The 27480-nt window shown below is 53.4% G+C and overlaps 1 protein-coding gene across 1 annotated transcript in view; it reads right to left on the reverse strand.

The window, feature by feature from the left end:
- Window positions 1-397: 397 nt before the first annotated feature.
- The window catches only part of ANTXRL (ANTXR like), a 36896-nt gene continuing 9813 nt past the window's right edge, over window positions 398-27480 (reverse strand). The window contains exons 3-15 of the mRNA XM_060125751.1: window positions 26235-26306; window positions 23856-23937; window positions 23236-23277; window positions 22488-22556; window positions 22070-22150; window positions 21918-21978; window positions 15997-16095; window positions 11841-11910; window positions 11173-11263; window positions 9983-10165; window positions 8443-8481; window positions 7248-7373; window positions 398-625 (exon numbers count right to left, since the gene is read on the reverse strand). Of these exons, the coding sequence (XP_059981734.1) occupies window positions 398-625; window positions 7248-7373; window positions 8443-8481; window positions 9983-10165; window positions 11173-11263; window positions 11841-11910; window positions 15997-16095; window positions 21918-21978; window positions 22070-22150; window positions 22488-22556; window positions 23236-23277; window positions 23856-23937; window positions 26235-26306 (1243 nt within the window). The remainder of the gene's footprint in view (window positions 626-7247; window positions 7374-8442; window positions 8482-9982; window positions 10166-11172; window positions 11264-11840; window positions 11911-15996; window positions 16096-21917; window positions 21979-22069; window positions 22151-22487; window positions 22557-23235; window positions 23278-23855; window positions 23938-26234; window positions 26307-27480) is intronic.

Consider the following 27480-nt stretch of genomic DNA (forward strand, 5'->3'; position numbering starts at 1 on the left):
ATGGAAACCAGGAGCACGGCGTGAAGGAGGTGAGAAATTCAAGTACTTCTCTCTGCGTCAGATTAGGGAAGGAGACACAGGATACTATTCATGTTTCAAAGACGTTTTGGGCTTTGTTCAAAGAGCAGAATTTGACTAAAACTCCACGCGTCCCAGCCCTTGGTGACAGATGAAGACCAGGCTTTGGGGAGTGGGACTCATCATGTCTACATCCACAGGATGCCGGGGTGCTTTGTCCTGGCAGGAGCAGTATAGATACGTCTCACCAGGTAACAAACTCTGATCAGCAACAAATTCCAACGCCTTTCGACTGTAAACCAAGTCTCAGTATACATGTCTAATTTAGCAAACAAAGGGCTCTTAACAATCTTGGGTTCTTGGTGCTTTAGAGGTTGGGCTACGGGGGCTGGAGTGACAACGTGGCTCCGCAGCATGGCCAGGCAGGGGGAGAGATGAGCGGCTGCATCCTGGAGGGAAGCCTGGAGCACACGGGCGGCGGGTATTGGCACCGTGAGCAGCAGCTGTTGACGGAGAAGCACTCCTGGCTGGGCTGAAGGCAGACCTTAGGGCTGCAGTGCAATTGCCCACAGTGGGGCTTCATGAGGGCGAAGTTGAGGCACTTCCCCTGCAGGGGACAGAAGAGACAGAAGGTCACTAGGAGCCTCTGGAACTGGGAGCAGAAGGTTGCGGTTTCCCTGGCCTCTGGGGCCTGCCGAGCTCCTTCCCTGTCTCAAGCCCACCCTTCTCCTGCTGCCCAGAGTTCCCTGATCCCCCTGCTGGGTCTGTCTTGGCCTGCTGGTCCCTATAGGTGCGCCACGTGGTGTGCAGACTTCAGGCTTCCATGAGCCTGCCATTCACGCGTGAAGTGTTACCCTGAGTGCCTGTGAGTGACAAAGGCCACTGAGCGCTGCCTGCTCCTCCTGGGGCTGTCATTTTCATCACCCTAGCTTTTAAAATCCTTAGTAACCTTTTAGAATGATCGTGGTTTTCCCTGGTAATGTAGCCACATTAGGAAAAGAGAACACCTAACCCCCCTTGAATTTGAAAGAATGTTCTTAACAAATCTTCGACACCTTGAGCCTGACCTTGTCCTCTTCCATACCCACAGGGATGTCTGATCTGATGAAACTTTCAGGAAATACACCCTGCTTTGGGACCCGCACCTCTGGGCGCAGAGCAGAACCAGACCCAGAGATGGGAAGGGATTTCTCACTCTGACTTTCCCCGGCATGACAAGCCTGAGATAGTTTGGTAAATGTCACTTTCTAGCGACTTTCTATGTAAAACCACCTTAGACTTCAGTAAGTTAATATTTTCTCTTTTACAGATATTTTTATTTTTCCTGATCATAAAAGTAGTACCTGCCCATTATAGAGAACCTAAGCAACACAGGAAAATATTCACGAGGAAATGCATGCTTCTTTTCCAACCACCCACAATAACCGCTATGAAGGGGATCCTGAACTCTCGGCAGACAGCAACTTCTTTGATCATTTATCAGCAATTCCCCTTTTCTGATCTCCACCCCCAGCTGGCCGTTCTCCCTTCCAGACGCACGGCCCAGGCTTGCCCTCTCCTGCCACCTTCCTGCGGGTCCTGTGTCATCCAAGTTCACATCCCCTGCCTCCTACTCTGCAGGCCTCTTCAGCCTCTAGGTCCCCAGGCCCAGCCTCGGGGCTCAGTCTGCCCGAACCCTGTCCTGAGCCACGAGTGTATCCAGCTGCCCATCCGTGCTCTGCACCCACTGCCTGTCCAGGCCCTCAGCTCCCTTCCTAGGCCGACTCAAGTGTCTCCTCTCCCCTGGTCACCTGGCCCTTCCCCTCCTCCCCTCCCCCCCCAATCCAGGCCTCATGGAATCAACTTCCTCTGGCTTCCTCTTCCTCAACTCACACCTTCAGCTGTGCTTCCTCACTGTCTGGGAATCCAGCCCCAGTGCCCAGCCTGGCCCACCAGGCCACCCAACCGCCGGCTCCTGGCCCATTGCCAACACTGCCCGCACGCACCCAAAGTGTCCCTGTGTCTCAGCTGCACCCTCTGTGCTCCTCTGCTCCAGGGTTGTCCTCCCTGCCTCTCCATTTCCCATATCCAGACTACCTATCCTCTGAGGCCACCTCTGCCCTCCTGCAAGTCAGTCTGGGAGCGCCTGGGCCACACAGCCCCCAGGGCACTGGAGCTGGTTCCCTCTTCTCTCAAGCCCACCAGCAGGGTCTCCCTCACTGGCAGGACCTTCACCCTTCCTGCCCTAGGACTGCACCCCAAATTCCTTAACTACTCTTAACAGTTCATTTACTTAGGTGAATTTTAGAATCATTTTGATCAAATTCCTTAAAAATATTCATTACAATTTTCACTAAAGCAGCATTAAGCCCATGAATTCTTTTGGGAAAAGCTGACATTGTGGTCTAGGTTTTGTATTTTCAAGTCTTCTCTTATAGCGAAGAGTAAAGTTTTGTGGTTTCTTTTTATTACAGGTCAGCACACGTTGTCACACCTGCGCGTGGGTAAGTTCTTTTATTGCTACCGTGAATAGACTGGGATTTTCTATTTTTATTTCTAAGCTCCTTTATTCCTGCTTATTTATCCAGACGGTGAAAAGACTGTTCTAGACCTAGTGTCTACCATCTGCTGTAGGACCCCTTTGATTTCCTCAAAGCACGACTGCAGGGCACCTGTGCTGAGGCCTGGCTCCTCTCCCTCAGCTGCAGCCCGTCACTGGGAGCTGTAGCGGGACGTGTACGTGGGCTGAGGGAGAGAAGCAAGTGGCTCCAGGTGGTGGTGGGGGCCCCTGGGTAGTGGCAGAGCCCCTGAGTCTGTTGTGTGATCATAAGGGGGTGAGGGAGGTGACTAGGGGCTGAGGGGGGTCTCCCTCCCCTCTGGTTTTCTATTAACGAAGAGATCTAAGCCAGTGACCAATTACTTCTTACATCAACTCAGCGACTCCACAGTGAAGGGATGTTTAAGAGATTGGCAAATGGTTGATTGAACCTTGATCTCCAGTGCTTTGGAGCTTTGGTTCCATTTCTGGATTTCCTGCTTATTACAGAGGGAAGTGTGTGCGCACATGCACATGTGAGCGTGTTTGTATGTGTGAATGTGTGTGAGAGAGTCTGTGTGTGTGTGAGGAGTAGGGGGTGAGGGTTGTCGAGCATGGAGGAGCAGGCTGCTATCACTGTCCCAAAGTTATGATCTGGGACTTTCACAAAGGTCACTGTCTTGAAGGACATCTGTCAACTTGGGACTTTCTGGAGGGCTCAAGTCCTGCCCCAACTTGACCACACATGCCTTGGTGCTCCCTCTGTGGGTGGGGTCAAAAGATAGGAACTCAGGAGCTCCTTGGCCATGAATGCATCATACGGCCTCTCTGCAGCTCTTATCGTTACCCAGGACGATTGTTTCCAATAAATATTTGTGTGTTCATATTTAGAGGAGGTCTGCAAGCAACACAGTGTGAAAATAAGAAATTAACATTCATAATTGTTTGCACATCTAACACACTGCACAGAGGAAGGAATTACTTTCCAGTTGTTTCCCTATCACCGTGATAGCAGGTTACAGGAGCTGTAGCCTGGACTTGGAAGTGAGTCTCCCTGGGCTCTGTTCACAGCCCTGCTGTACCCCTCCAGAACTCTGTCACATTGAGCCCATCATGAAACATCAGAACCTCGGTTTCTTCAGCTTCAAAATGCAGAGGAGTGATCATCTGGCAGGACAGAGAGGCAGCCAAGCACAGGGTGAGGTCTGGGCCCTGGACTGTTGGTACTGGCCTTACTGCTTCATGCTATGCGGCTGGGCAGGTGACTCAACTGCTCAGGGGTCAGCTTCCTCCCCCGCAGAGTTTTGGGAGGATGAAAAGAGTGAGCCTGTGTAAAGTACTCAGTGTCTGGCGACCCCTACTCTGTATAAACGGCCGCTGTTGGGAGAATGAATGAGATCCTTGTGTAAAGGGCCTTGCATGGTGGTGGCACCCAGGTCACACTCTCTTGGAGACAGTTGTACCACTGTCAGCATCACATTCAGTGAGAAGTGGAAGGTTTCCCATTTTTACCCGATTTTTCTGACGGATCTAGAACTGATTTCCATGAACTGAATGGGCTGCCCTGGAAAAGGCAGGGAAGGAAGAGAATCAGGACCTTGGATTGGGGGCAGGGTTTGGCTCAAGACTAAGAAACTAAACTGAGTCTTGCTGTGTCATTTTGTATATGTGTGTACACTTATACAAAAGGGACACTTTTTAGAAGGGACACTTATTAGAAAACTTCCTCTGGGGATGAGATGGCGGTGGGGCAGAGAGACACGGTCATTTCACAGAAGGTTACAGTAAACAAGAATGACTGCTTCTGCTACAAAAACACTGAGATTTTTGGTAAACTGAGCCTTTGAGAATTTTCTGCATTGTACTGTGCTGAAGTGCAGAAACATCTGGATTAACTGAAACAAGCAGCTGACTGAGGTTTTAGAAGGCAGTATCTCCTACAAGTTCAACCCCAGACTCCACAGTTCACATTCTGAGCACGTTCACATCCGCAGGCCTGACTGCAATTCCAGTCCAGGCTGAGGAGTTTGGAAACAACCTCCCTGTGGATCGGGAACTGGAAGGAGGAGAGAGAGGCTGTGCACCTGTGCTGCTGGGAACCTCCTCTCCTGCGGCTTCTGTTTTCCAGCACAGCCTGGTGAAGAGGGTCTGGGCAAGATTCTGTCTGAGCAGAACACAGGGTGGTCTGCAGTGAGCAGACGGAAGACTTACGTCTGCACGTTCAGGGCTGGGGTTGGGGGCCGACTGTGGTCTGCAGAGACTGTAGGTCCCAGGTGACACCCCGTCACTTAGACCAAGATTAACTTTAAGCCTGGGACCAGAGCACTGAGGCCTTCAAGAAGGGAATCAGGACTCACTCCTGCACCTACTGGAATCCTGGGGTATCCACAGAAATCCCACAACACTAGGTCTCCAGGACTAAGGTTGGGAGGGACAAGGTCAAATGTTTTGGGGGCAGAGGAGTGGGAGGGGTCACATCCACCAGGCTCAGTTACAGGCTCCCAGCCCCTCTCAGGATGAGCAGGGTTGATTTCAGGCAGCTCTGGCTGCTGCCACTTACTCTCTGGGTGGTCCTGGCAACTCCCCTGATGTGTCAGGCCTCAGTTTTGCCTCCAGCGAGCACACAGGTCACTGTGAGCCACAGACTGCTGTGCGGACTCGAGAGCTGGCATTGCAGGGGCCTGGCAGAGCCCTGGGCAGCTATAAGGCCCCCTAATCCATCACTCTGCCATTACCCCAACCTGAGCTTCGAAGAGTGGCCCTGGGAATGGGACCATTTCAGAGAGGTGCTCAGTGCCCCTGCCCTTACCTCGCTGGGCAGGAAGGCCATACCTGGCATCTTCCCTTTGTCCACCCTCTTGCCTCTTGCCTCCCTCTGCTTCAGCCCTCTGTCTTGCTCTGTCCCTCCTGATCCTGAGTGAGCATCTCTGGGTGGGTGTCTCCACTGTTCAGGGCATAAGGCTGGGGTGGGGCTCTTATGACTATAAAGGGGCTGGTTCTGGGAGAGGCTCCAGGAGAATCAGGTGGAAAATGGGGCTTCTGTGCAATCAAAGCTGGGACTCAGAGCTCGATTCACACCCAGAACTGGGAGCCCAGCTGCCAAAGGAGCCCTGACACCACTGTCACCACACAGTGTCTCTGCTGGGTGTGAGCATGCCTCAGGTATGTCACCAGCAGTGTCCAGAGGCTTTCAGGCCTGTCTAGAGTTTCCAAACGCCCACCTGCCCAGCCACCAAGAGCCAATGTTTGTCTGATTCAGTGAAGGTGGTGAGTGCAGCCCTCACTATAGGGTTGGCCCGGTCTATGCAAAGGGTCTGCGTTTGGAATGGCCAGGCAGATGATTTTCAGGCAAACCACTGCCCTCCTTGGGCCCCAGGGGCCTGAGTAGGGCAGCGCCTGGTAGTTTGGGGGTAACCATCATGAGACCATGAGTGCTGACCCAAAAGCAGGGCAGAGCAGTGAGAAAGGTGGGCCCAGACTCAGAACTCAAGTCTAGCTCTGCCCCTCCCAGCTGTTGTGACCTGGGACAAGTCACTCAGCCGCTCTGTGGGTCAGTACCCCCTTGGTAAAGTTGGGATAATAGTCGTATCTACCTGTACAGTTACTAGGAGGATTAAAGCAGTGAAAACATGTAAAGGTCTTGAGGAACTGACCCACGGAAAGGACACAATAAAATTATCTATCATTATTATTATTAAATAACAAGGATGACAAGTGGAGAAATTGGGCTTCTCCCCACTGTCACAGGCACTGACATAAGGAGGGCATCTTTACTACCTGGTAAAACCAGTCAGTGTTGACCAGACAACATTGGGGAGGGGGTGTCACCATGTCCTCCGCCACTGCTGCAGCTGAGTGAGCAGCCCAGGAGGGTCTCATGGATGGGGTGCAGCCAGCAGTCCCACAGGGTCAGGTAGGCAGTGGGGAGGGACGATGGGCAGGAGTCCAACAGGCCTGTCCAGCCCTTTTCGCTTAAGATTGGAATTGCTGGGCATTGCTCTGGAGAAGAAAGGTCCTGACATCCTTGAGACGAGGACGCAGGGGAAATGCACGGGCACCAATGTTGAGAATCGTCTGGAGGCTCATGAGCTCCAGGTCTCCACGCCTTGGGCGTTCCTCTCGGCAGATGCCTGGAGAGGGCTCTCTGACCCACACTCCTGGAGGCAACTGTCAAGGGCAAAAGCAAGACCGCAGCCCACGGGGAGCATCTTACCTGTGCCCTGCTTACCATGTCCCTGGGCGGACACCACATCAATGGCAGCTGGTTGCAGTGCTGGACAAAGTCACACAAGGTATCCAGTTTTCCCTGAAAAGCAGAAGTGGTTGTGAGGAAGCTACAGGCATAGATGCTGCCTCTAGAGGGGTGGTGTCCCCTCTGACTTGAGATGGCCTGTCAGGGCTCTGTCCCCACCAATTCCCTGAGATAGCACTACAGCCACCCTTTGGGGCCACCCACCAACATCCAGAAACTTGGGCCCATCCCAAGGGGGATACCCTGGTGGTGATGGGAACATGAGCCCTCATACTTTTTGGCCTGCCCTGGGCCACTAGGGTCGGGAGGGCTTTGGCTTTTCTCTGGCACCAAGTGACTGTAGTCCAGTACCCATAGCTCATTTCCATGCCTTATGGGTCCAGACCTGTGCACGAACCGGCTACCCTCACCTCCTGCTCCCCAGCCTTGGGGTCACCAATCCTTCCCAAGGGCCTTTCTCACCTCCATTCGTTTCATCCTGCCTCCTTGGCACCCACAAGGGACAATCACTGTGGGGCATGACATTTGACATGTCTCCTCTGGCTCCGAGGAAGAGAAAACACTGTCTGCATCCTTGTCTGGCAGCTCCTGGGTGCAGACAAATGACATCTGTTGCCTGGGCTCCTGTCAAGTACTGGCCTCTCAGCAAATGTTTGTTGGAGAATCAAGGACAAATGAGCAGCGCCCGGCACGTAGGAGAGTGGCCTCCATGTGAAAAACACACCAACTCCTTTTGGTTTACAAAGATGGCTCTTCTCCAAACATCAACAAACTCTATCCTGTCCCCTTGGTTCCTGGCAGCCACCCTTGCAGGAGAAGCTGGGCGTGAGGCTGTGCCATGTGACGAAGGCTGGCAGGGGTGTGGGCATTAGCAGGTAACAGGGCTGTATTCACCCGACTCTGGCAGATCCAGCCTCCAGGCCACACTGCAGCCAGTGTAGACGTCAGCCCAGGCAGTGACCCTGTTTCCCACCAGATCTCAGGCCCAGGTCCCCCTGCCTGTGGACACGGCACCCCTGCTCTAACTACTTCTAATGGGCCCTGGGTTGGGCCCCTACCCCGGGTCAGCCCCAGCCTCCTCACCTGGCCCTTGGTCCCTGTGCTCACCTGGGCTGTGCTTCCTTCAGAGCTCAATGCCCAGTAAGAGTCCCTCCACCCTCCTCAGCTCCCCAGTCCCTAAAGGCCAACCCTGCCAAGACCCTCACCCTGACATGAGCCAGGGATGAAGACCAAGGAAATGGAGCCCAGCATACATCAGAGCCCGGGGAGGGCGACCAGGTCCCTGAAACCTGGGGATCCTTTCTCAAAAACTCACCTGAGTCCTGGGAAGGACCATCCTACTAACAGTCCTTTGGGAATTGACAAAAAGCCCATTTCTATCAGGAGGGATCATAGCTGTGATAAAGGTCCTCGATCAGGCCATGCTAGGAGTTCAGGAATGATATTGTCTGGGTGACATTTTCTGAGCCTACTTCTTCATCTGCATCCCTTCCTGCCCTCTGTCACTCTCTTCTTTCTGCCAGCTTTTCTGCCCAGGTAGGTGGGAGCTGGAGGGGCGGGGGAAGTCATATCCCCATACACAGCAGGGGGCCTCTCTGTTCAGGTGAGTGTGTACATCAGGCATGCTGACAACATCAGGACCAAACACACCTCTTACCCTTTCTGGTTTCTGCACTGGTGGTGGCTCCTTGATGGTCTAGAATGGAAATGGTCAAAACTGAAGTGGTCAAAGTTTAGTGCCCATAAAACTCATCCCTACTGAAGTGATACCTTCTGCTACCAGGTCTTTGCAGCATGAATTGGCTTCCCTCAACTCTCACACCCTAGCCTGGGGGTCACAGCTCCCTCCCTAATGGCTTTCTTCACCTCCATCCATCTTTTCCTTCTTACTTGGTACCCACAACAAGGGACGATCACTGTGGGGCATGGTGATAATCACAGGTTAGAATAGAAGGCATGTGGAGGGCTCCAGCTCAGACACACAGACAGGAGGGGACTGTGCTCAGCAGCAGTAGGGGGACAGACCATGGCCTTTTGGGGTGTCAACCTTGGGGCCCACTGTCTGTGGGTCTGCAAACAACAGGCTCCACCTCCCTGAGCCTCAGTCTCCTCAGTCATCAAAGGGGAATCGGTACCTCCGTGGAGGGTCAAAGGGGAGACAGGCAGACTAAGGCCCCTGGTCCCTGGTAGAGTTTTCAGCCGCAGCCCTGACATCATATGAAGACAAGAGAACACTCCCCACACCCCTCCTCCTCTCCCCTTCCCTCCCTCCCCCTGCAGCCCTCCCTGCCTCCCAGCCCTCAGGGATGACAGTCCACCTCCCTCTCCCCAACCCGGCTTTCTCTCCTCACTTCTCGCCCTTTGCAGAAATCTGACCTGCTGGCTTCTATGCTGCCTTGCTTGTCCTTTCTCAGCTCTGCTTGTTCCTCTTCTTCACCCACCTCTGGCCTGTGTCCTTGCAAACCCAGCCGGCCAGCGCCTCTGCCTTCTCTCCCACCCAGGGCCAGTCTCTGTCCTTTATCATTATCACCACACCTGCCACACCCTCTGAAGGTGACATTTACCCTCAATGCCCCCCAGCTACCAATACCAGACCAGACATCAGATGGTGAGCGCCTGTGGGCAAGGGTAGTGGCTGCTTCATTTCTGCCCCTTTGTGTGCAGCACAGGGCCCTGCACATCCTGGTGACTTAGTGATGACTGATGAAGGAATGACGGAAGGCACCAGAGATGGGCAGGGATCCATGCTGTTTTCAAAGGCACAGCTGCCCCCAGGGTTAGCATCCTCCTGGCCAGCAGCCTTCTCCCTCTGGGCCATCATTGCCCTTGCAGATCCCTCTTCGTCCCCCAACAGCAGAGACTCCTGGGGTCTTGGTCTACCTGAGTCCTTCAGAAGCCTGACTGCTGTGGGGCAGCCCTGGTCTCAGGAGGTCTGGGGTCCCTTTTCCCCAGGGGCTGGGACAGTCCATAGGCCACCTCCCTGTGGAGCTGAAAGCACGAAGCAGGTGGCCCCCTAGAAGCCCAGGCTGTGTCTATGCCTGGGATGGGAGGACAGGGTCTGTGCCTTGTTTGCTTGTGTGTTGGCCCTGGAGCTGATGGGAACCCGCCCACAGGCAGGATCGTGGGGCAGGTATGGGCGTGGTCCCTTAGGGGTTGGCGAGGGCTGGACGCAAGCTGTGCGGGCAGGGGTCACTCACCTTCCTGCGGCACAGCCACCAGATGCACCAGAGCATCAGGAGGAACAGGAGCAGGGCTGGGATGAGGGCACAGAAGTAGAGAGGGTTGACATAGGGGGTGAACTGTGGGGGTGGTGATGAGCGAGGCTCCTCGGGAGGCTGTTGGGCAGCTGGTGGGGCATTCCTGTCATCTAGTCTCGCTTCCTACAGAAAAAACACACAGCAGAGTCCTGGCATGGACCAGGCACCTGCTACTTGGATCCCATACCAGCCCACCCTGTCCTCCCAGTCCCCCTTCTACTTGGTTGCCCCACCTGAGGACACAGATTCTAGGAGGTCGGGGCTGGTACCCAGAGAGCCACTGTGGAGCCCTGGGCCACAGACCCCACCGCTGGCCCTGCTCAGAGGCTCTCCCCAGAGCCCTGTCAAGGAAGCCCAGTCCTCCATGCAGTGACAACCCAGCCCTCACTGCCTGCCTAGTATGACATACAGGGATTTTATGAGGACCACAAAATGCTACGACACACAGATGGGTGAGGGAGGGGCCTCGGGGCCTCAGAGAGGTGTGGATGCAAGAGCAGAGGCAGGACACTCTGCTCACCTCCCCGTAGCCTCCCTCCCCTACTTCCCCGCTCTGCAACCTCGGGCCAAGCTGACTAAGCATGGTCACAGCTGCTCCCACCCTCCTGACCCCGATGCCGGGGACCCCGACTTGGAGGGCCCAGGTGTCCTAGAGGCTCTGGACCCTGTCTCCTAGCACACAGTGCCCCAGCCTCTCCCGCTCACCCCGGCTGGAATCCAGGATGGAGCCTTGAGCTCCCCACCACAAGGCCAGGGCCAGGGGAGATGGCAAGGTGGGTCCAGGGTGGGCAGAGCCTCAGCACTGTTTCTGGACTCTGCTTAGGGCTCTAATTGGTCTCTTCCATGTGCCTTCAGTGACACTTGGTTCACAGAGACAGCAAAGGTTTGCAAGACCTGGACAGTAAGGTGTCCCCCAGGTGCTCTTTTTAGTAGCACTCTCAAGGCACTACCCAAGCCTCATGGGGGTTCAGCTCCTGGAGGTAGGGCTAAGGGCTCCGAGCTACCTGTGAGATGCTGCTCAGGGGCCTGTCTGCACAGGCTACCTGCTGGGCCTGCCTGGGGTGTTGTTCCCTTCACTTGCCTCCCCAGGGTTCAGGGTGTCAGGACAGCCTTAGATGCTAGAGCCTTACCCTGGTACTCGCACAGTTCTTGCTGGTGATGCTAACATTGTTGTTGATGAAGCTGACACCATTGTTCAGGCTAACTTCAACAAAGACCTCCCTAAAGCATAAAAGGGGCAGACAGTGACTACCAGGCCAGACAGACATAGTTCTTACACTTGACTCAAATTGTAGCTTATAATATCTCCTCACTGTAATGACTTTGAGCATCAGGCATTCAGGGCTACCAGAGAGCAGACAGCAGGGGTAAGGGGAGCTCATCCCAAAGTACTATGAGGTCAGCTTCTGCAGTGAAGGCTGACCAGGCAGTGAGGATCCCTGCATGGGGTGAGATGTCCTCGTGGCCATGAGTGAAGTGACCAGGGATGGCGGTATGATGTCACCATCCCGACTCCTCTGTATGTACAGAGTATGTGAATTTAGCTCCAAAAGGCTGCCTGGAGCAAAGGTACCATCCCTGGGGCACATCATCTCCTGCATCCTATGCTCCTCAGCAGAGCCTGGGCCACAACAGATCGCTGAGCACCTCCAGGGACCACCAACCAGGGCAGGTGTGAAGGATGCCCTCAGTCCTCCTGGAGACAGACATGTGCTGCCCCAGTAGAGGTGGCTTCCTAAATTTTTTACACTTCATGGTGGCAAAAACTGCCCACTTGGCCCCTGAGCTGGGCACTTACTGATCTGGCTTCTCTATCTTTACTCCTGGGCATGTTATACTGGTATCTTTCACAGACTCGGCTTTTATATCTGAAAGACAATCACATGACAAGAATGTCAGTGGACTTGTCCACCCATCCGCCCCTCCCCTTCTGCCTGCCCTTGGAAGCAGAGCTACCACTTTGGCAGAAGCAGCTTCTCTCCTCTGCCTTCTTCTGACACCTACTGTGCACCACGCACTGTCACGGCTCTGGCGTCTAGTGGGAACAAGGCAGGCAGAGGCCCTGCTCTCAAGGACCTGACATTTATGGGACTGGAGAGGGAGACAGACAATAAAGTAACAATGAACAAAATAAGCGCCGGAGTGAAAAGTGCAGTGACATCAATAAGTAAGGGACAGATTAGAGAAGGGAGGGGAAGGGACAGCTGCTTAGGAGCAGGTGACCTGCTCTGTCTTTTAGAGACTCAATTTCTCTTTAAGAGAAAGTGAAATATTTATACAGGACATGATGGGATGTCTGGGATTTGCTTCACAATAATCAATGGTGAGAGTATCATCAAAACCAGATTGGCCAGGATTGGTAATTACTGAAAGTAGGGGAAGGCTGCTTCAAGGGCATTAACAAGTTTTGCTACTTCTGTATGTTATTGAAAATTCCCATTAAAGATAAGGTCTCACTGCGGCGGTGTTCCTGGAGCTGAAACCAGATGAGGGGAAAGGTAGGGAAAAGTCTGGGGAAGAGGGTCTGGGCTGTAGGCACCTGTTCTGAGGCCTGAGGCATAACTAGCTGAGCTTGTTGTGGGAAAGAGGTGAGTGAGGAGAGGGGGCGGGGCCTCGTGGGCCCTGAGAAGGGGTTTGGGCTTTATTCTAAGTTCAATGAGCCTGTCGCGTGGCTGGCCAGGTTCGGGTAAGTTTGGACACAGAGGTAGCAGGGCCTGCAGGTGGACTGGATGTGGGATGAGAGCAAAGAGGAGTCAAGGACGACGTGCAGGTTAGTGAGCAGAGCGCCTGGGTGGGTGGTGGTGACATTTATGGACACAGGGAAGCCTGAGGGGAACAGGGCTTCTGTGTTCGTGCTTGTTCTGTAACTTTGTGGGAGCTGGGAGGTGGCACGCCGGAGGCTCAGACAGTCTGTAGCTAGTAGCTGTGGAACCTTCTTCTCTCCTGAACCCTAACTCTTTACATCCTTGTAAAAAAAGATGTAAAGAAAGATAGGAGGGCCCAGCTGCTTTGACTGCTGGCTTTCCTACCAGCTTTCTCCCCACCCTGCTCAAACTTCCCCAGGTCCCAGACTTCCCCTCTGAAAGTTAGAATCAATGGTCCCAGAGGGCTGCAGCGGTTCTGACATCGGTGATTCGGGAGAAGAGTCCTTTCACTGGCCTTTTTCATGACACAGGCTTCCCAAGGCCCTAGGAGCTAGGTCACCACTTCCTGGGGCCTGGAACCACAGCTCTGCACCTGCTGCCCTGTGTGGACAGATGCTGGCCTGCACATTTTTGCTGTGTAGGATGAAAGCAGGTTCTCTCCTAGACTTGCACCCACAGGGCTGTGATCAGAGGTTAGGGATGAAGTTCTACAGGAGGGGCCATGCCCAGGGCCACGCCTCTAGGGACACGTTCCGGAGTATCTCCCTAAAAGTGGAGATAGTTTTAAATGTTCTTCTTTTAAATTTATTCAAAAATAGGCTTGTCATCTGTTCAGAAATATTCTCTAATTTTTAAAAGACTGGAGTCTAGGTGTCACTACCTGGACACTTAAACTTCAGAAGTACACAGATCATAATCAAACTAAAGATTTTCCTCTTACATTCCTAGTCTGTGTTTTTAGAGCCTCCTTTTAACTTAGGGGCATTTTTTTGGGAACTAATATGTCTCATGAAGAAGGCTCTGCGTGCCGCTCAATCCTTTCCTCAATTCCACTTCAGTTTTTCTTCTTTCGTTCAGGAAAACTGGGGTTTACCAGCTGTATTTGAGATATTACCGGCACTTATCTGTGGATTTGGAATCAGGGGTAACGTTTTATTCTTTACTTTTTTGTACTTCCTGCTTTCTACTGTGTAGCATTGTTATAATTAACAATCTCTAATAATTTGTATTGTTTTTCTCTTTTTTGCCGCAGGTCAGGGCTATTCCCTACAGGATGGTTCATTTCCATGTGGAAATGTTTTTGGATCTAACTCAACTGTCAGATTAGCTGTGAACTGTGTTAGTCCTTTGTTGGGACTGAAAATGAAAACTAATCGGCGAGTATGGTTAGGGGAAACGATCTGCATCTGAAGGATAGGATGGTTGGGATTAGTGTGAAAAAAATTCCAAAGGGGAGCAACTTACTTTCCATAGGCTGTTCACAATCCAGAACAGGGAGAGGGAGGTGATGGCAGGCACCCCACATACTAAGGGCCCAGAAAAGCATGGTTGACTGGAAAGCAGTTTCCAATATTAACGGATTAACTAAATATTTCACTTGCCACATTTAAAAAGCTTTGTCTTAAAATATGAAAACTTTACATACTAGCAACAGACAAAACATATAGAAACCTTGATTAAAATATTTCTTCTTTATGCTTCTCTATATTTTCTAAACTGTTCTGCCATATGTTTTAATCAGAGGAAAATGTAATTAAAAAGAACCAAATCAATCCTCATCAGTGCATCAGGGCTCCTGGCGATAAACAGCCCTGTACGGCCACTTCTGGTCAGCCTTGACTACGTGCAGTGAGGTGGTCAGCAGAGGAGCTCAGGACTGTGGGATGGGCCCTCCTGTGTGAGATCCTGGTGCTGGTCCAACTCAGAGAGAAACACTGGTGATATCTAGAGTGGGAAAGCAATATAGCCATGGACCACAGGGGAACATCTGAACACATTTCCTGGAGGGTAGGTTGAGTCCCACCTTCCTCAAGAACTGTCATCTCAGTGAGGTCAAAGGCCCAGACTGGGCAATCACATCACCTATGCCTACTTTCCAGCTCTTCCTGAACCAGCTTGTGACCTTGGGCAAGCTCTTGAATTGACTCTGACTCTGGTTTCAGATCTACACAAAGGAATAACAATAGGTTTCTTTTGAGAATTAACTGGGATAGTGCGTGTAAGGCACTTAGCACATTAGCAGATGTAGTAGGTGCTCAATAAACATTAGCTCTCCACATAAACGTGTTAATGAGTCCTAATCACTCCTGAGAAATTACAGTCCAAGGGACATCTAGCTCCCTGAGGTCATCTACACACTATGTGGTGTGAGAGTGTGGCAATGGCAGAGCCCTGCACATTCTATGCACCCGTGGAAGAAGGAGAGATGGCCCAGAAGTGTGATGGGACAGAGGACTCGCTCTGGGTTTACCAGATGGCCCTGGAATGAGGAGTGTCACTGAACATAATATAATCATATTAAATCAATGCATCAGGGGAGGGTTGAGAAGGAAGAGGAAGTTCAACTGTCCCCAGGCGCTCTGTGGGGGAGATCAGGCCCACCTCAGCACTGAGGACACATCTGCTTCCCCAACTGTGTGCTTCCTCAGGCCTCTCACCCATCCTGGAGGGATACCTGGTGCCTGAGTATTTCCAAACAGTAGCTTTACATATGTGATAGGGCTTAGTTAGTGCACCTACCATACTGGCCCCATTTCACAGTACAGATAATAGAGGCTGGGAGCAGAACACTCATTAGGTCAAGATCACACATATAATGTGGGCCAGCGCCAGGATTCCGGGGCCCAGGCCTGGCAGTTGGCATCCGCTCTCAATCCCAGGTGACCACACGGTCCTGGGAGAGCTCAGTGCACCTGGCCCAGACTCAGGGCCCTGGGGCCACCTCCACTTCCCACCAGCAGACTCGTGAGATTCAAGTCCTTGTCTCTCAAGGGAAGTGAGAGCCAAGGAAAGTGTGGGGGGAGTGTAGCAGTGAGGATAGACCCAGCACCCCCAACCCAGCCTTGAAAGGTGTACGCCCTGACCCAAGAAGCTCTTGATGTGCTGGGGATTGATCACTTCCTGGCCTGAGATGAAGGGAGCAGTGGCCAGGCTTCCCAGCCAGGTCCCTCCTTCCATTGTCCATGCTGCCTCTATACTCACAGTGTCCACAGTGAGTGGTGAGCAAGGGTTTCGACGGCCTGGCTGGCTCAGGGAACGCAGTGTGGTGCGGGAAGCGTGTCACTTGGCAGCACCAAGGGGGTTACTTACCAAACAACTGCTTGTCACTGAACTTAAATCTACAAATAACTTCATCCTTCTTCTTTGCATTATTAAATCCTTTTCCAGAAATCATCAGTTCATTTTCATCTGCAAGGGCAACACCCAAAGGTCTGTATTAGGAGGGGCTGAGTGCTGTCTTCCCTCTGATCTTGCAGTTACGACAGGCCACTCCATAACTGAATTGCCAGGGACTCTGATGAGGAAGCATATGTGTCTGAACCAGTATCTGTGTGCACACTGGGCCTCACCTGGTATCACAAAGGGTACAACTGAGATGGATGGGCCTTGAGCACTCACGGGCTTCTCACCACTGCCCCTGACACATCCAACTCATTAAAGGCATCCAGTCTCATACCCTCCACAGGGGCAAACCCAGCCATAGGTTTCTCACTCTGAAGCCAAGGTATTCCCTAAAAGGCACAGGCAGTGCTCTCCACCAGGCCCTCTCTTACACAAATGGCAGGAACCCAGACAACACAGGCTGAAGACAGTCCTGACCCTTGTCTGAGCTGAGCACACAAGCCTGGGTGTCTGTGGGGCTTTTTGACACTTGGTAGTCTGCTCCTCCTCCGTGTCTCTCTCTCTCTGCCTATGGCAGGCTAGAGACCCCAGGAGCAAGGCCAGGACCTGGGTGAGGCAAGGAGGTGAGGACCCTGCACAGGAGAATCCCCCATGGAAGGTGAAATCCTGTCTCAGCTGTGGTTCTGAAGTCGGCAATGAGTGCTCTGCCCCTCGCTCTTCCTGCCCCTTCATGTGCCTCACACAACCCCCCACGCCCACCACAGAGATTCCCCAAGCACTTTCTTAGGCCCAGGTGGGAGACACTGATAGGCAGTTCTGGGCCATAGGGGCTCCCCAGGCTTCTGGGTCCCCACTGGTGCTTCCTGACAACTGAAACAAATACTAGGGGATCCAGAGAGGGCAGCTAGTGGGCCTGGCCCCTGGAGCTGGCCAGGATAAATGCAGATCTTCCTGCTGCAAGTCCATGGTCTTTAGCCTGCACCCCTGCCTCCTGGCCTAGGCCGGCTAATGCCAATCCCAGATACTTGATTTGCACAAGGTCAAGTAACTTGAGAAATATTCCTCAGAAATGCCAGCACAGCCTTGGACCTGGCAGTGCTGATTCGTCCTGCTTCAGCTCTTCCTGTGGTCACCTCAGATCAAGGTGGAGCTTACAAATTCTCTTTTGAAGTAAACAGATTCTTGGGCTGTGGGCTGAAGCTGGCCTGCTAACATGTTTTGATAGGCTTTTGGAAGCAGAAAGCCCCCACAGAGGACCTGGCAGTCCCGGCCTCATGGTGAAGGTTGGACGCAGCCTCCTCTTCCACGTAGCTGACAGGAGGGAGGGCGGCAGCCGAGGGCAGGGCCGTCTGATAGCCCAGCGCGCAGCCCGTGCCGCGTCCTCAGGAGCAGCGCACGCTGCCCTCCGCCTGGACACCCTCCTTCCTCCTGTGTCTCCTGCTGCCCTCAGCCCCGCTCGGGGGCTGCTTCACCTCTGCAGCAGAGCCCCCTGTGCCCCAGGCACTGCCGCTCCCTAAGGGGGGCTTCTGAACTCCGGCAAGTCTCCAAAGTAGAAGGCAGGGTGATGGTTTCAATATTTCAGCAAAAGAGACTTGCAGGTAAAGGATTTTTGCTTTGTCCAGAAAGCTGCTCCTTTTGCTTCCCAACCCCTCCCCCTGCACCCCAATTCCTCCAACATATCAACCACAGGAAGAAAATGAAGCCACAGGAAGGTCTAAAATCGGCTTGCAGGGCTGCATGTCCCACGTACAGTCCACTGCCCACCAGCTCTCAGGCAGCAGAAGGACGAACAGTCCGGGTAAGGGAGATGGATCCTTTCTGGAACAGAGAGCTTTCTCTCTGGAAGAAAAGTTGTACACCAGGCCAGCTGGGGGCTCCAGAGAGAGGAGCTGGGAAGGCAGGCGTCTCCCTGAGAAGGCTGGTGGAGCTGAGCATGAAAAGGGCATCTAGCCTGCCTGAGACTGACACAGGTGCACAGGTGGACGTGACCTGCCCTGGGGCGGGCGGGTCTGGGAGCACCACATGCTGCTTGGGACAGTCACTTTGAGAGAAACTGGACACTGACCAGCTGTGATCTGGGTGTCCCCTTAAGGCAGCAGGCCTACGTCTGGTCTTGACTCCAGGGAATTTCTTTCCCAAGCTCGCAGAGGTAAGCATCAGGATGGTCCTACAGTATGACTTCTATATCGACTTATTAGAAACAATCTGACTATTGATCAAGGGAGGCCCATGAAATAAATTGTTCCATCCATGCAATGGAATACTATGTAGACGGCTGGAAAGTACTATGTACTGCATGATCCCATTAATGTAAAAATATCCTTGTAAAGTATACTTAGGTAGGTCTTTACATATAAAAGCTGAACTCCTTGTGGTTGTTATCTCTGGAGAGAGTAGGATGGGACAAGGGGGGACCTTATCACGGTGGGGGACAGCCTGGACCGAGGCTGGTTACAGGAGTGTCCCCGTCTGCGCAGTGTGTCCTGCCTTCATCCCGCAGGTCCTCCTGCCCCGCACAGCCTGCCCACCCCCACCCCCTCCACCCCCCACCCCCCAAGAAGGTCTCTGGCCATGACGCAGAGCTGGATGCTGGACCTCAAAGGGAAGCCCTGCTCTGCACTGTGTCCTCCTATGGCCACACTGCTGGGCCCCACCTGCTGGGCTTCCTGCAGACATTCACTCTGGCCCAGTCACATACAGGAAAAGGAGTGACCAGGTGCCGCCTCCAGCCTGCCTCCGGGGTCCAAGCCCCGGGCCAACCCAGCAACACACAGGAGGGATGAATCCCCAAACCACGGTGCCGAGTGCCCCAGGCCAGGCCCTGCGCTCATCCCCTGTGAGTCCCTGAGGAGAGGTTCTAAAGCAGCAAACTAGCTTGTGGAGGAAGAAATCAGGGAGTAGCTGCCTCCAGGGGGTGGGGCAGGGATTGTCTGGGAAGGGAGCTGAGGGGACTTTCTGGGGGCAAATGTAATGTTCTGAGTCTTCATAGGGCTGGGGATTACACAGGTGTGTGCATTTGTCATATCATTTGTCACTCGTCAAATGATACACTTGTTTGTTGCATTTCAAGAAGAAATGCAAGAAACAAGAAATCTTTTTCTTCATTTCAAGAAGAAAAATCTTAACAAAAATTGTTTCCCAGCTAAAGAAATGTGGTGCAGTAGCCTGATGACTGTAAGCTAGTTTGAAATGCATCAAGATATAAGATGGGGACTTCCCTGATGGTGCAGTGGTTAGGAATCCACCTGCCAATGCAGGAGACAAGGGTTCGGGCCCTACTCCAAGAAGATCCCATATGCCGTGGAGCAACTAAGCCTGTGCACCACAACACTGAGTCTGAGCTCTAGAGCCCGCAAGCCACAACTACTGAGCCCACGTGCCACAACTACTGAGCTTGAGAGCCTAAAGCCCGTGCTCCGCAACGAGAGAAGCCATGGCAATGAGAAGCCCGTGCACCGCAACGAGGAGTGGTCCCTGCTCGCCACAACTAGAGGAAGCCTGCAGCAATGGAGACCCAATGCAGTCAAAAAAAAAAAAAAAAAAAAAGAAATAAGATGAATTGATGAAAACAGAGAGTCAAGAAAGAGAGAGGAGTTAGATAAATAAATGATAAAGGAAATACGGTCAGGTATTAACTGCAGATCCAGGTAGTGGAGAGAGGGGTGTCCATTGTACGTTCATTTCCACTTTGCCATAGGTTTGAAATCTTCCGTAATAAAAAGCTGGAATAAAAACAATGAATTAGGGCTTCCCTGGTGGCACAGTGGTTGAGAGTCCGCCTGCCGAAGCAGGGGACACGGGTTCATGCCCCGGTCCTGGAAGATCCCACATGCCGTGGAGCGGCTGGGCCCATGAGCCATGGCCGCTAAGCCTGCACGTCTGGAGTCTGTGATCCGCAACGGGAGAGGCCACAACAGTGAGAGGCCCACATACCGCAAAAGACAAAACAAAACAAAAAACCAATGAATTGAATGATAAAAATAAAAAAACAAAGCTGTGGACACAGCCAAGCAGAAGTCATGGTTCATACTGGGTGACAAGTGCCTGACAAGAGGCAGGAATAGAGGAAGGGCTGTGAGAAGCCAGAGGGACCAGTTGATTAGGAAAGGCTTTGGCATTGAGATGCCCTGAGAATAAGGCCTAAAAGGATGGTGGGCTGGACCCTGTAAAGCTAAGGAAGGTTTTGCAGGGAGCCCAGTACCCCCAGCCCCCAGCCTCTGCAGCAGATGGGCTTAGAGCAGAGGTTGGACCTTGGAGGGTCTGGTTGTCTGGCTCAGGGGCCTCAGCTTCCATGGTCAGGCTGGGGTAGGGAAGTGGTCTTCTCTGCCCCTCAGGCCCTGTGCAGAGGATGGCTGGAGCACAGGTCTGGAGGCAGGGAGGCCAGCAGAGGCCTCTGCCTAGTCCTGGAGGGAGGCCGAGAGGCTGAAGAGGCCACGTGCCTCACGCTCCCCACTCCCGGCTTCCCCACACCCGGCCCACTGACTTATTCAGAACAACAGCCTGATGAACAGCTTCTTCTACTTTATTTGGGGCCCAGGTTCCTGCCTTGAGCTTTCCCTCCAAGTGACAGTCATGCTGTGTGGCAGCTTTTGACAAGATGACAGCAGCTGTAAAGGTCAGAGCAGCAGTGCTGGGCCACGCCTGCAGAGGGTGTGCGGTGGGCACCTGTCACCTCAGCTGGGCCACCACAGGGTGTGAATGACAATGGGCATCCTCCCCTGTGGTTTGACAGGCCTGTGTATGTCCCAGGGACACAATCAGAGAATTGAAGCTGTCAGGGTGCTGCACGGCTCAGACGTGACACCAGAGAAGCCCTGGTTTCGTGTTTGGGGGCAGCAGAGCTCAGATATGAACACTGCTGTGTCTGACCCCATGGCCTACCGTGCTGTAGCCTTGCAGTTCAGAGCACCGCGGCCAGGCCCAGCTTCCTGGGTCTGCGTCCAGCTGCATCCAGCTGTGTGCTGTTACCAGTGGGAGCGTGTGCTTATCCACCCACCTCAGCTCCACAAATCCCAGTGATGTGGACTCACAAGCCAGCACACACAGAGCTCACTGAGAGAGAGGGCTTCTATCAGAAAAGCAACTGCACAGGATCCTCCCCACACCGATGCAGGGACCCTCCCAGAGGAGAGAAGGCAATCTTCTCAAGTTCCAGATCTCAGGGAGAGGTCGACCCCATTGAACCACTGGGTGTAGTGATAGCTGTGAGTATTTGTTGGATGCCTTTGTCAGTCTGTGTTGCTAGTATGACGCTGACCGTGAACTATGTCCAATTCTTTTCTTCATCCACTGAAATAATCATATTTTTCTTCCCCATTGTGCTGATGAGGAAAATCACATTGATACTTCACATACTGAATCAGGCTTGCATTTCAGAGGTGAGCCCTAATTATTCTTGATGTATTGTGTTTTTTTTATGTTGTTGGATTCTATTTGCTAGTGTTTTGTTGAGGGTTTTTAAAATAAGGTTTTTCTTATTTCTTAATTAAACTTCTGGTTTTGAGTTTAAAAAGTATGTACACTCATCATTTTGCAATATCTTTGTGTCAAGTCATTTTGTGGCATACATCAAACTTAAACAGAGCTGTATGTCAATTACACATCAGTAACACTGGAAGAAAGGAGTAATTATACAAACACACCCCCCCAACACTTGGCATACACACCTCACATAAACATTCCCTTATATGCCCAATGTAGTCCTATGCCCACAATTTCCATACAATCATCCCACACACTCAGACATCAACACACACCACACACACTATATGCACACCCCACACATAGTGAAACCATGTGCTCACAGCACACCCACAACGCACACTGGGCACATTCACAACTCACACAAACACACACGCCTGTTTTTAAAACAGCACTCCAGCTCTTACCTCCTGTACAGACACTGGAAGGCTCCACAGCTGTAATTTCAATACAGGACTTAGTTCCGAGCTAGAATAGGGAGATGAGGGGCAGGGGCTTGAACACGGGGGCTTGGCGAGAAGCTACCCCTTCCCACTTCTCACGTCCAGCCCTCACTCACTGACTCAATGATGTATTTAAGAGCCTTGAATCCTTGGTCCACTGCAAAGACGTGATGCGGGCTGTCTGCAATTTCCAATAACTACAGCAGAGAGGAGATGGTTGGCACACAGTCAGGGGTTGAGGACGCAGCAGGCCCCAGCCCAGGAGACAGGCTCTCGCCTCCTGCCATGCTGGGTTCCAAGGCCACACGCTGGCATCTGCTAGCAGTCCACCCTTAGGGAGTGGAAAGCTCCCCCACCCGCGCCTCTGGTGTGCAGGTTTACACAGCACTGGCTGTTAATCTGCAGTGGCTACCTGTTGTCCAGACACTTGGGGTGGGTAGAGGGCCATCCTCTCGGAGACGCTGGGACAGCTGCCTTTGAAAGATTTCCCCAACTGGGCTCGAGAGTGGCACCTGGTTACCTGTTCTGAATTACCTGGTCTTCCTCAAAGTCTTTTACACCCACACAGTATACTGTTGCTCCCATTTTCCGGGCCTTGTCAGCCTAAGAGGGAAAAAGTGTTGAGTACAATTCACAAAACAGGTGGAGCACAAAGCTGGGAAGAATGGTCTGGACTTACTTCTTCCTTAGTCATTTCAAATGGCGCTTCCTCCAGGGTTCCATCGGTCAAGGAGATAATCATAGAGGGAACCTTGCTTTCTGCAGAAGAAGCAGGGAGTGGCCTGGTCAGCAAGGCACCTGGAGTGACCTGCCTCAGGCTGCCAGGCCCACAGCACTGCTCCCACACCTCCTCCTCCTGGGGAGAGGCCACCCTGACCCGAGTACCCAACACCCAGAGCGCCTAGAGGGAGAAGGGGCCTCAGCCCAGGACCCACTTGACAGACAAGGAGCCTGAGACCGGATCAGAGCCCTTCCTAGTGGACCTTCACTATGGGCAGGTGGCACGGCCTTTGCCCTGAAAGGCAACTGCAGCTACTTCACGGGACGAGGACAAGCCTCTCAGGTGAGCGCAGGAAGGAGCAGCCGACCGACTGCACAAGACACCCCCGGGTCAGGGGGCAGTGGGCCCTGTCCTGGGCGGCGCCGGCAGGCACTGCTGCTGGCTCTGTGGGTCCTGCTATTCAGAACTTGAGGTCAAGGTGCTTGGGCAGCAGCCCCCGCCCAGCTCCCCGCCTTTCCCCAGCAGCCCATGCATCCTTCCTGACAAGGGCTGCAACCCTACAGTCTCGATGCAGGTGGTCTGGGCCAAGTACAGCCATTTCCACTGGCGGAGGCACAGTCACAGGATGAGAGTCAACCGGAGGGAAGAGGCTCAAGGGAAAGGAGGCAGAGCCAGAGCTGTGGTGGACAAAGTGTGGGCAGCCAGGGGGACACCAAGGTCTCTGTTCCCTAAACTGAACCCCGTCTGCTCGCCATCCCTGGAAGTTCTCTTTTCTTTTTCATGCAGCCCAACCATAGGTCAAGCACTTGATACCTAGTAAGAACCCGGAATGTAATGCATGAAGCCATGTGGTTCTTGGAAGCATCCGTGGGGGTGGTTTTAATCCTCACTGCACAGAGGAGGAACCTGCAGCACAGAGAGGACAAGGGACTTGCTCCAAGGTCAGCGCTAGGATTGGCCAAGGTGCGTCTGCACCAGCCTTCGCTGAGGCCCGCACCTGGTTCTGTCCCACCTGAGCATAGTGACGCCAGCAGGCATCTTACCTCTTGAGTTAGCTCGTTGAATCTGCTCATTTGCCTGCAACAAAATGAAGGAAATTGGTGGAGGGCAGTGAGATGACCCAATAATACTCGAAGAACTGGGTAAAGCAGAATAAATTCTCAGAGCTGTAGGATCTGTACCTTTTTAAATCCTTCCTGCATGTGTGTGGCTCCACTAGGTACTATATTCTGAAGTCTGCTAAGACCATCACGAATTTCATTTCTGAAAAAAACAGTAAAGGGGGTTGAGGAGGAACGAGGGTTGACTGCTGCAAAACAGATCAGCTGTCCTGGTGCCATTCTGCCCTGTGCAGACCTGCCTGGACCACAGAGGACACAAGTGGCCCTGTGGTGACCTCTCTGCCTGTGTTTTTGACACTGACTGGCCTTGGTCAACGCTTCTCTGTCCCGCATTCAGCGGGTGTGGAGGATGCTGCTTTGCTGGCCCCATGGGTAGGGCCTGGCTTTCAATGTGCTCATCCCTGTCTCAGGCTTGCAGACCTCGGCGGACTCAGCAAGGGCCCTGCCGTGGTGAGGCGGGAGCACCCATGGCTGCGCACCTGTGAATCCAGCACCGCCAATGTGACTGGCGGCACTGCTGGCACCTAAGGGGTCCCTGGTGAGGGCGCGTCACCTTCCAGCAGGCAAGGCTGAGTTTGGAAAGGTCACTCTGCTGATACCCCTGCCCTGTCCCCTCCTCCCCTGCCACAGACTCCTGAGGTGGACTTGGTCCCTCCAAGCCACTTCCCCCTCTGGATCGGTACTAAAGGAAGCAGTCAGGATGCTCCGTTAGAGTCTAGGGCTCCTGGGCTTCATGTGCTCCTGAAGAAAGAGACCATAAGCTGGAAAAGAGGCCTGAGGCCCGTCCATGTGGGAGGAAGAGCAGGGACCCCAGGCTGCCATGGGGATGGGCTGTCGGCCTCTGTTAAAGCAGATGCGGGGGATGGGACTGGGACACACCAGGGCTGGGGCTTAGGTTCAGGCTAGTGCAGTGTGATGGGCTGAGCTGTCACAGCAAGTCTAAGGAGAACGTGGTCCCTGAAGGCTGGCTCTTGCCTTGCGCAGAAGGGATTCTGCCGTGAGGTGCGATCTGAGAGCCCCAGGTCCTGCCCTGCCTGACCCAGCCCAGGAGCTGAGGAGGCTGTGACCCAGGGCCAGTGGAGGCCAAACCAGGCCCTGCCCACCCCAGCACAAACACCCTCCCCTCTTCCTGACACTTTGGGGGAGATTTCCTTTTTGTTGGCAGCACCCCCAAATATGCTGGAGCTCTCATCGCTCCCCAGCCTTTGGCCTGGGACTGAGCTTGGCCAGGCTTCACTCCTGACTGAGCGGGCCTTCTTCTTGGGCTGCCCCCGCCCCATCCCTACTCCCAGCTCTGTGCACTAGGCTGCTTACGCCCTCATCAGGCCCTTCACTTCTTAAGATTCCACCCCGTTTTTCACTCTCCTGAGCCCACTCCCACTTCTGACACCTTCCCTTGAGGAAGGCATCGTCACCTCTACTTTCCAGAGAGGACCCCGGAGACCCTCAAGAGCCTCCCCACAGCTCCCTTGGTTCAGGCTCTGAACCCCTGCCTTGGAGGACGCAGTGGTCCTCCTGTCCCCCACGGGCAGCTTCTCCCCCAGAGGCCCCCGCCCAGCCCCCGCCTCTCTTTCTGCCACCTGCCTGACAGCCCCCCACTGACTTGCTATCTTCCACCTCAACCTCACTCAGGTCTCTCTCTCTCTGAAATGCAGAAGACAGGGACGCACAAAACCATGTCTTCCCCTAGCTCACCTAACAGGAAGCACAGCCCCTGCTTCTCCTGGGAGCCAGGCATGGGGAGTGCTGTGTCCACGCACTGGCACCAATACACTCCCTGGGTTCCGATCATTTGCATCATGAGCATCGGAACCTCCCGGCTACTCGGGAGCTCCGTAGCTTCCCACCTCCAGGGCTTTGGGCACCTCGCTGGGCCCTCCCAGCGGCCCGCCTAGGATGCTGGCGTGTGATGCTTCCCTCCTGCACCCCAGCCCACACTCATGGGCTCCCTTGTCTCAGACCCACCAAGGGACCAAGCTCCCCTCCACTGAAGCTCCAGCACTTCAGCACTGCCCACCCCCGCCTCCTGGTTCTGACTGTGCCTCCCCTCTTCCCCCACTGGCCCAGAGCAGAGAGTGACACACAGAGCAGGTGCCCAACACAGGCCAGTGTTCACAAAGGGCCCACACATCTGCTCCACCAGATCCCAGGCGTCCTTGCAGTGAGCCAGTTCTCAGGAAAGGGAAGAGCACTGAGAGGACACAGGACAGGTGGAGGGCAGGGCTTAGAGGGGGCGGAGATGGTCTAGCAGCACGGGGTCTGCCAGGGCCAGCGCAGCCAGGGGTCAGTGGGAGCCATGGAGCCGGGGCTGGGGGTCAGAGTGGACGCTGAGGGGAGCCCAGGACGTCCCAGCCTGCTCCCAGTGGGAACTGTCAGCTCCCTGGGCTCTCAACGGACCCCATCCACCAGGCCTGCCTGGGGGATTAAAGCAGTACTTACCTGTCTGAGGTGAGCTTCATGAGGGTGTGGCCCAGAGTGGAGTAGGTGATGAAGGACATCCGCAGGTTAGGGCTGGGGAGGAAGCACGTGCTCATGAGAAGGTGTACGGGACACAGGCTCAAAATTAAGCCAATGAGCAGCCAGAAAGAAGGTACATTCCAATTTCTCTGTTCCTCACCCCAACTCTTCCCCTTTGGGGTCCATTTCCCAAACCCTGGAAGCTCCTATATCTTTAGTGAAGGATTTTAGGAATCTTGGTGAACGAGGCCTGTGGAGATGTGGTGTCTTCCTGGAAGAAAGTGCCAGGATGGCATCCTGCCCCAGCCCTATGCTCCCAACACGCCCCTCGCCCCAAACACACACACACACACGCACACACGCACACACCAGGAGACAGACACCTATGCCCGTGGCATGAGGGCCTCCCAGCTGGCTTCTCCTCTTCTATAAGATTCTTTGTACCTTCACTCCTCTTCCTCCCTTCACAGCCCTCCCTGCCTTATCTCTTTGTACCTTCACCCCTCTTCCTCCCTTCATAGCCCTCCCTGCCTTGTCTCTTTGTACCTTCACCCCTCTTCCTCCCTTCACAGCCCTCCCTGCCTTGTCTCTTCTCATCTGGAAAAAGCGTTCTCTCTCTTGGCAGCTAATCATATACATCCCTCCCTTTCTTCTCCCTGGCCACTGCCTTTTGGTCCATTGACCCTCATTATCTTTCAGCTAAATTGCTACAATAGGTTCATGGATAAGCTCCCTACTGCTCCTCGTTCTTGTTACAAAACATTTTACCCACAATATCAGACTTTCCTTCCTGGGACACAACCTTGATCATGTCAGACCCCTGACCAAGAATCATCTATAGCTCCCTATTGTTCACAGCAGGAAATACAAGTCCCTTGGCCTGGCATTATAAGCCCTGATGACCTTGGTCCAAATCTGTCCTGTCCAGCCTCATCTCCTAGCCTTCTCCTGAGTTAACCCTACTCTCCAGCTGAACAGACCACTCACTGCACAAGAAGTCTCCTTGATGGTTCCCATTACCCTGTCTTTCCCCATTCTTCAAAACCCAGTTCAAAATTACACATCCTCTGGGAAACCATCCTTGACTTTTTTCCTAAGAATTCTTCCTTTTTCCTTTTAATTTGCCTTATAAGTCCTTCGCCCTTTTCTTTTGGCCCTTGGCACCATTTAACCTGGTGTTTAGTTATCGTGTTACTGGTTTGCCTGTTTCCTCATCTATGAGGTCCTC

Source organism: Lagenorhynchus albirostris, chromosome 16 (assembly GCF_949774975.1).
Source record: "Lagenorhynchus albirostris chromosome 16, mLagAlb1.1, whole genome shotgun sequence".
NCBI lineage: Eukaryota > Metazoa > Chordata > Mammalia > Artiodactyla > Delphinidae > Lagenorhynchus > Lagenorhynchus albirostris.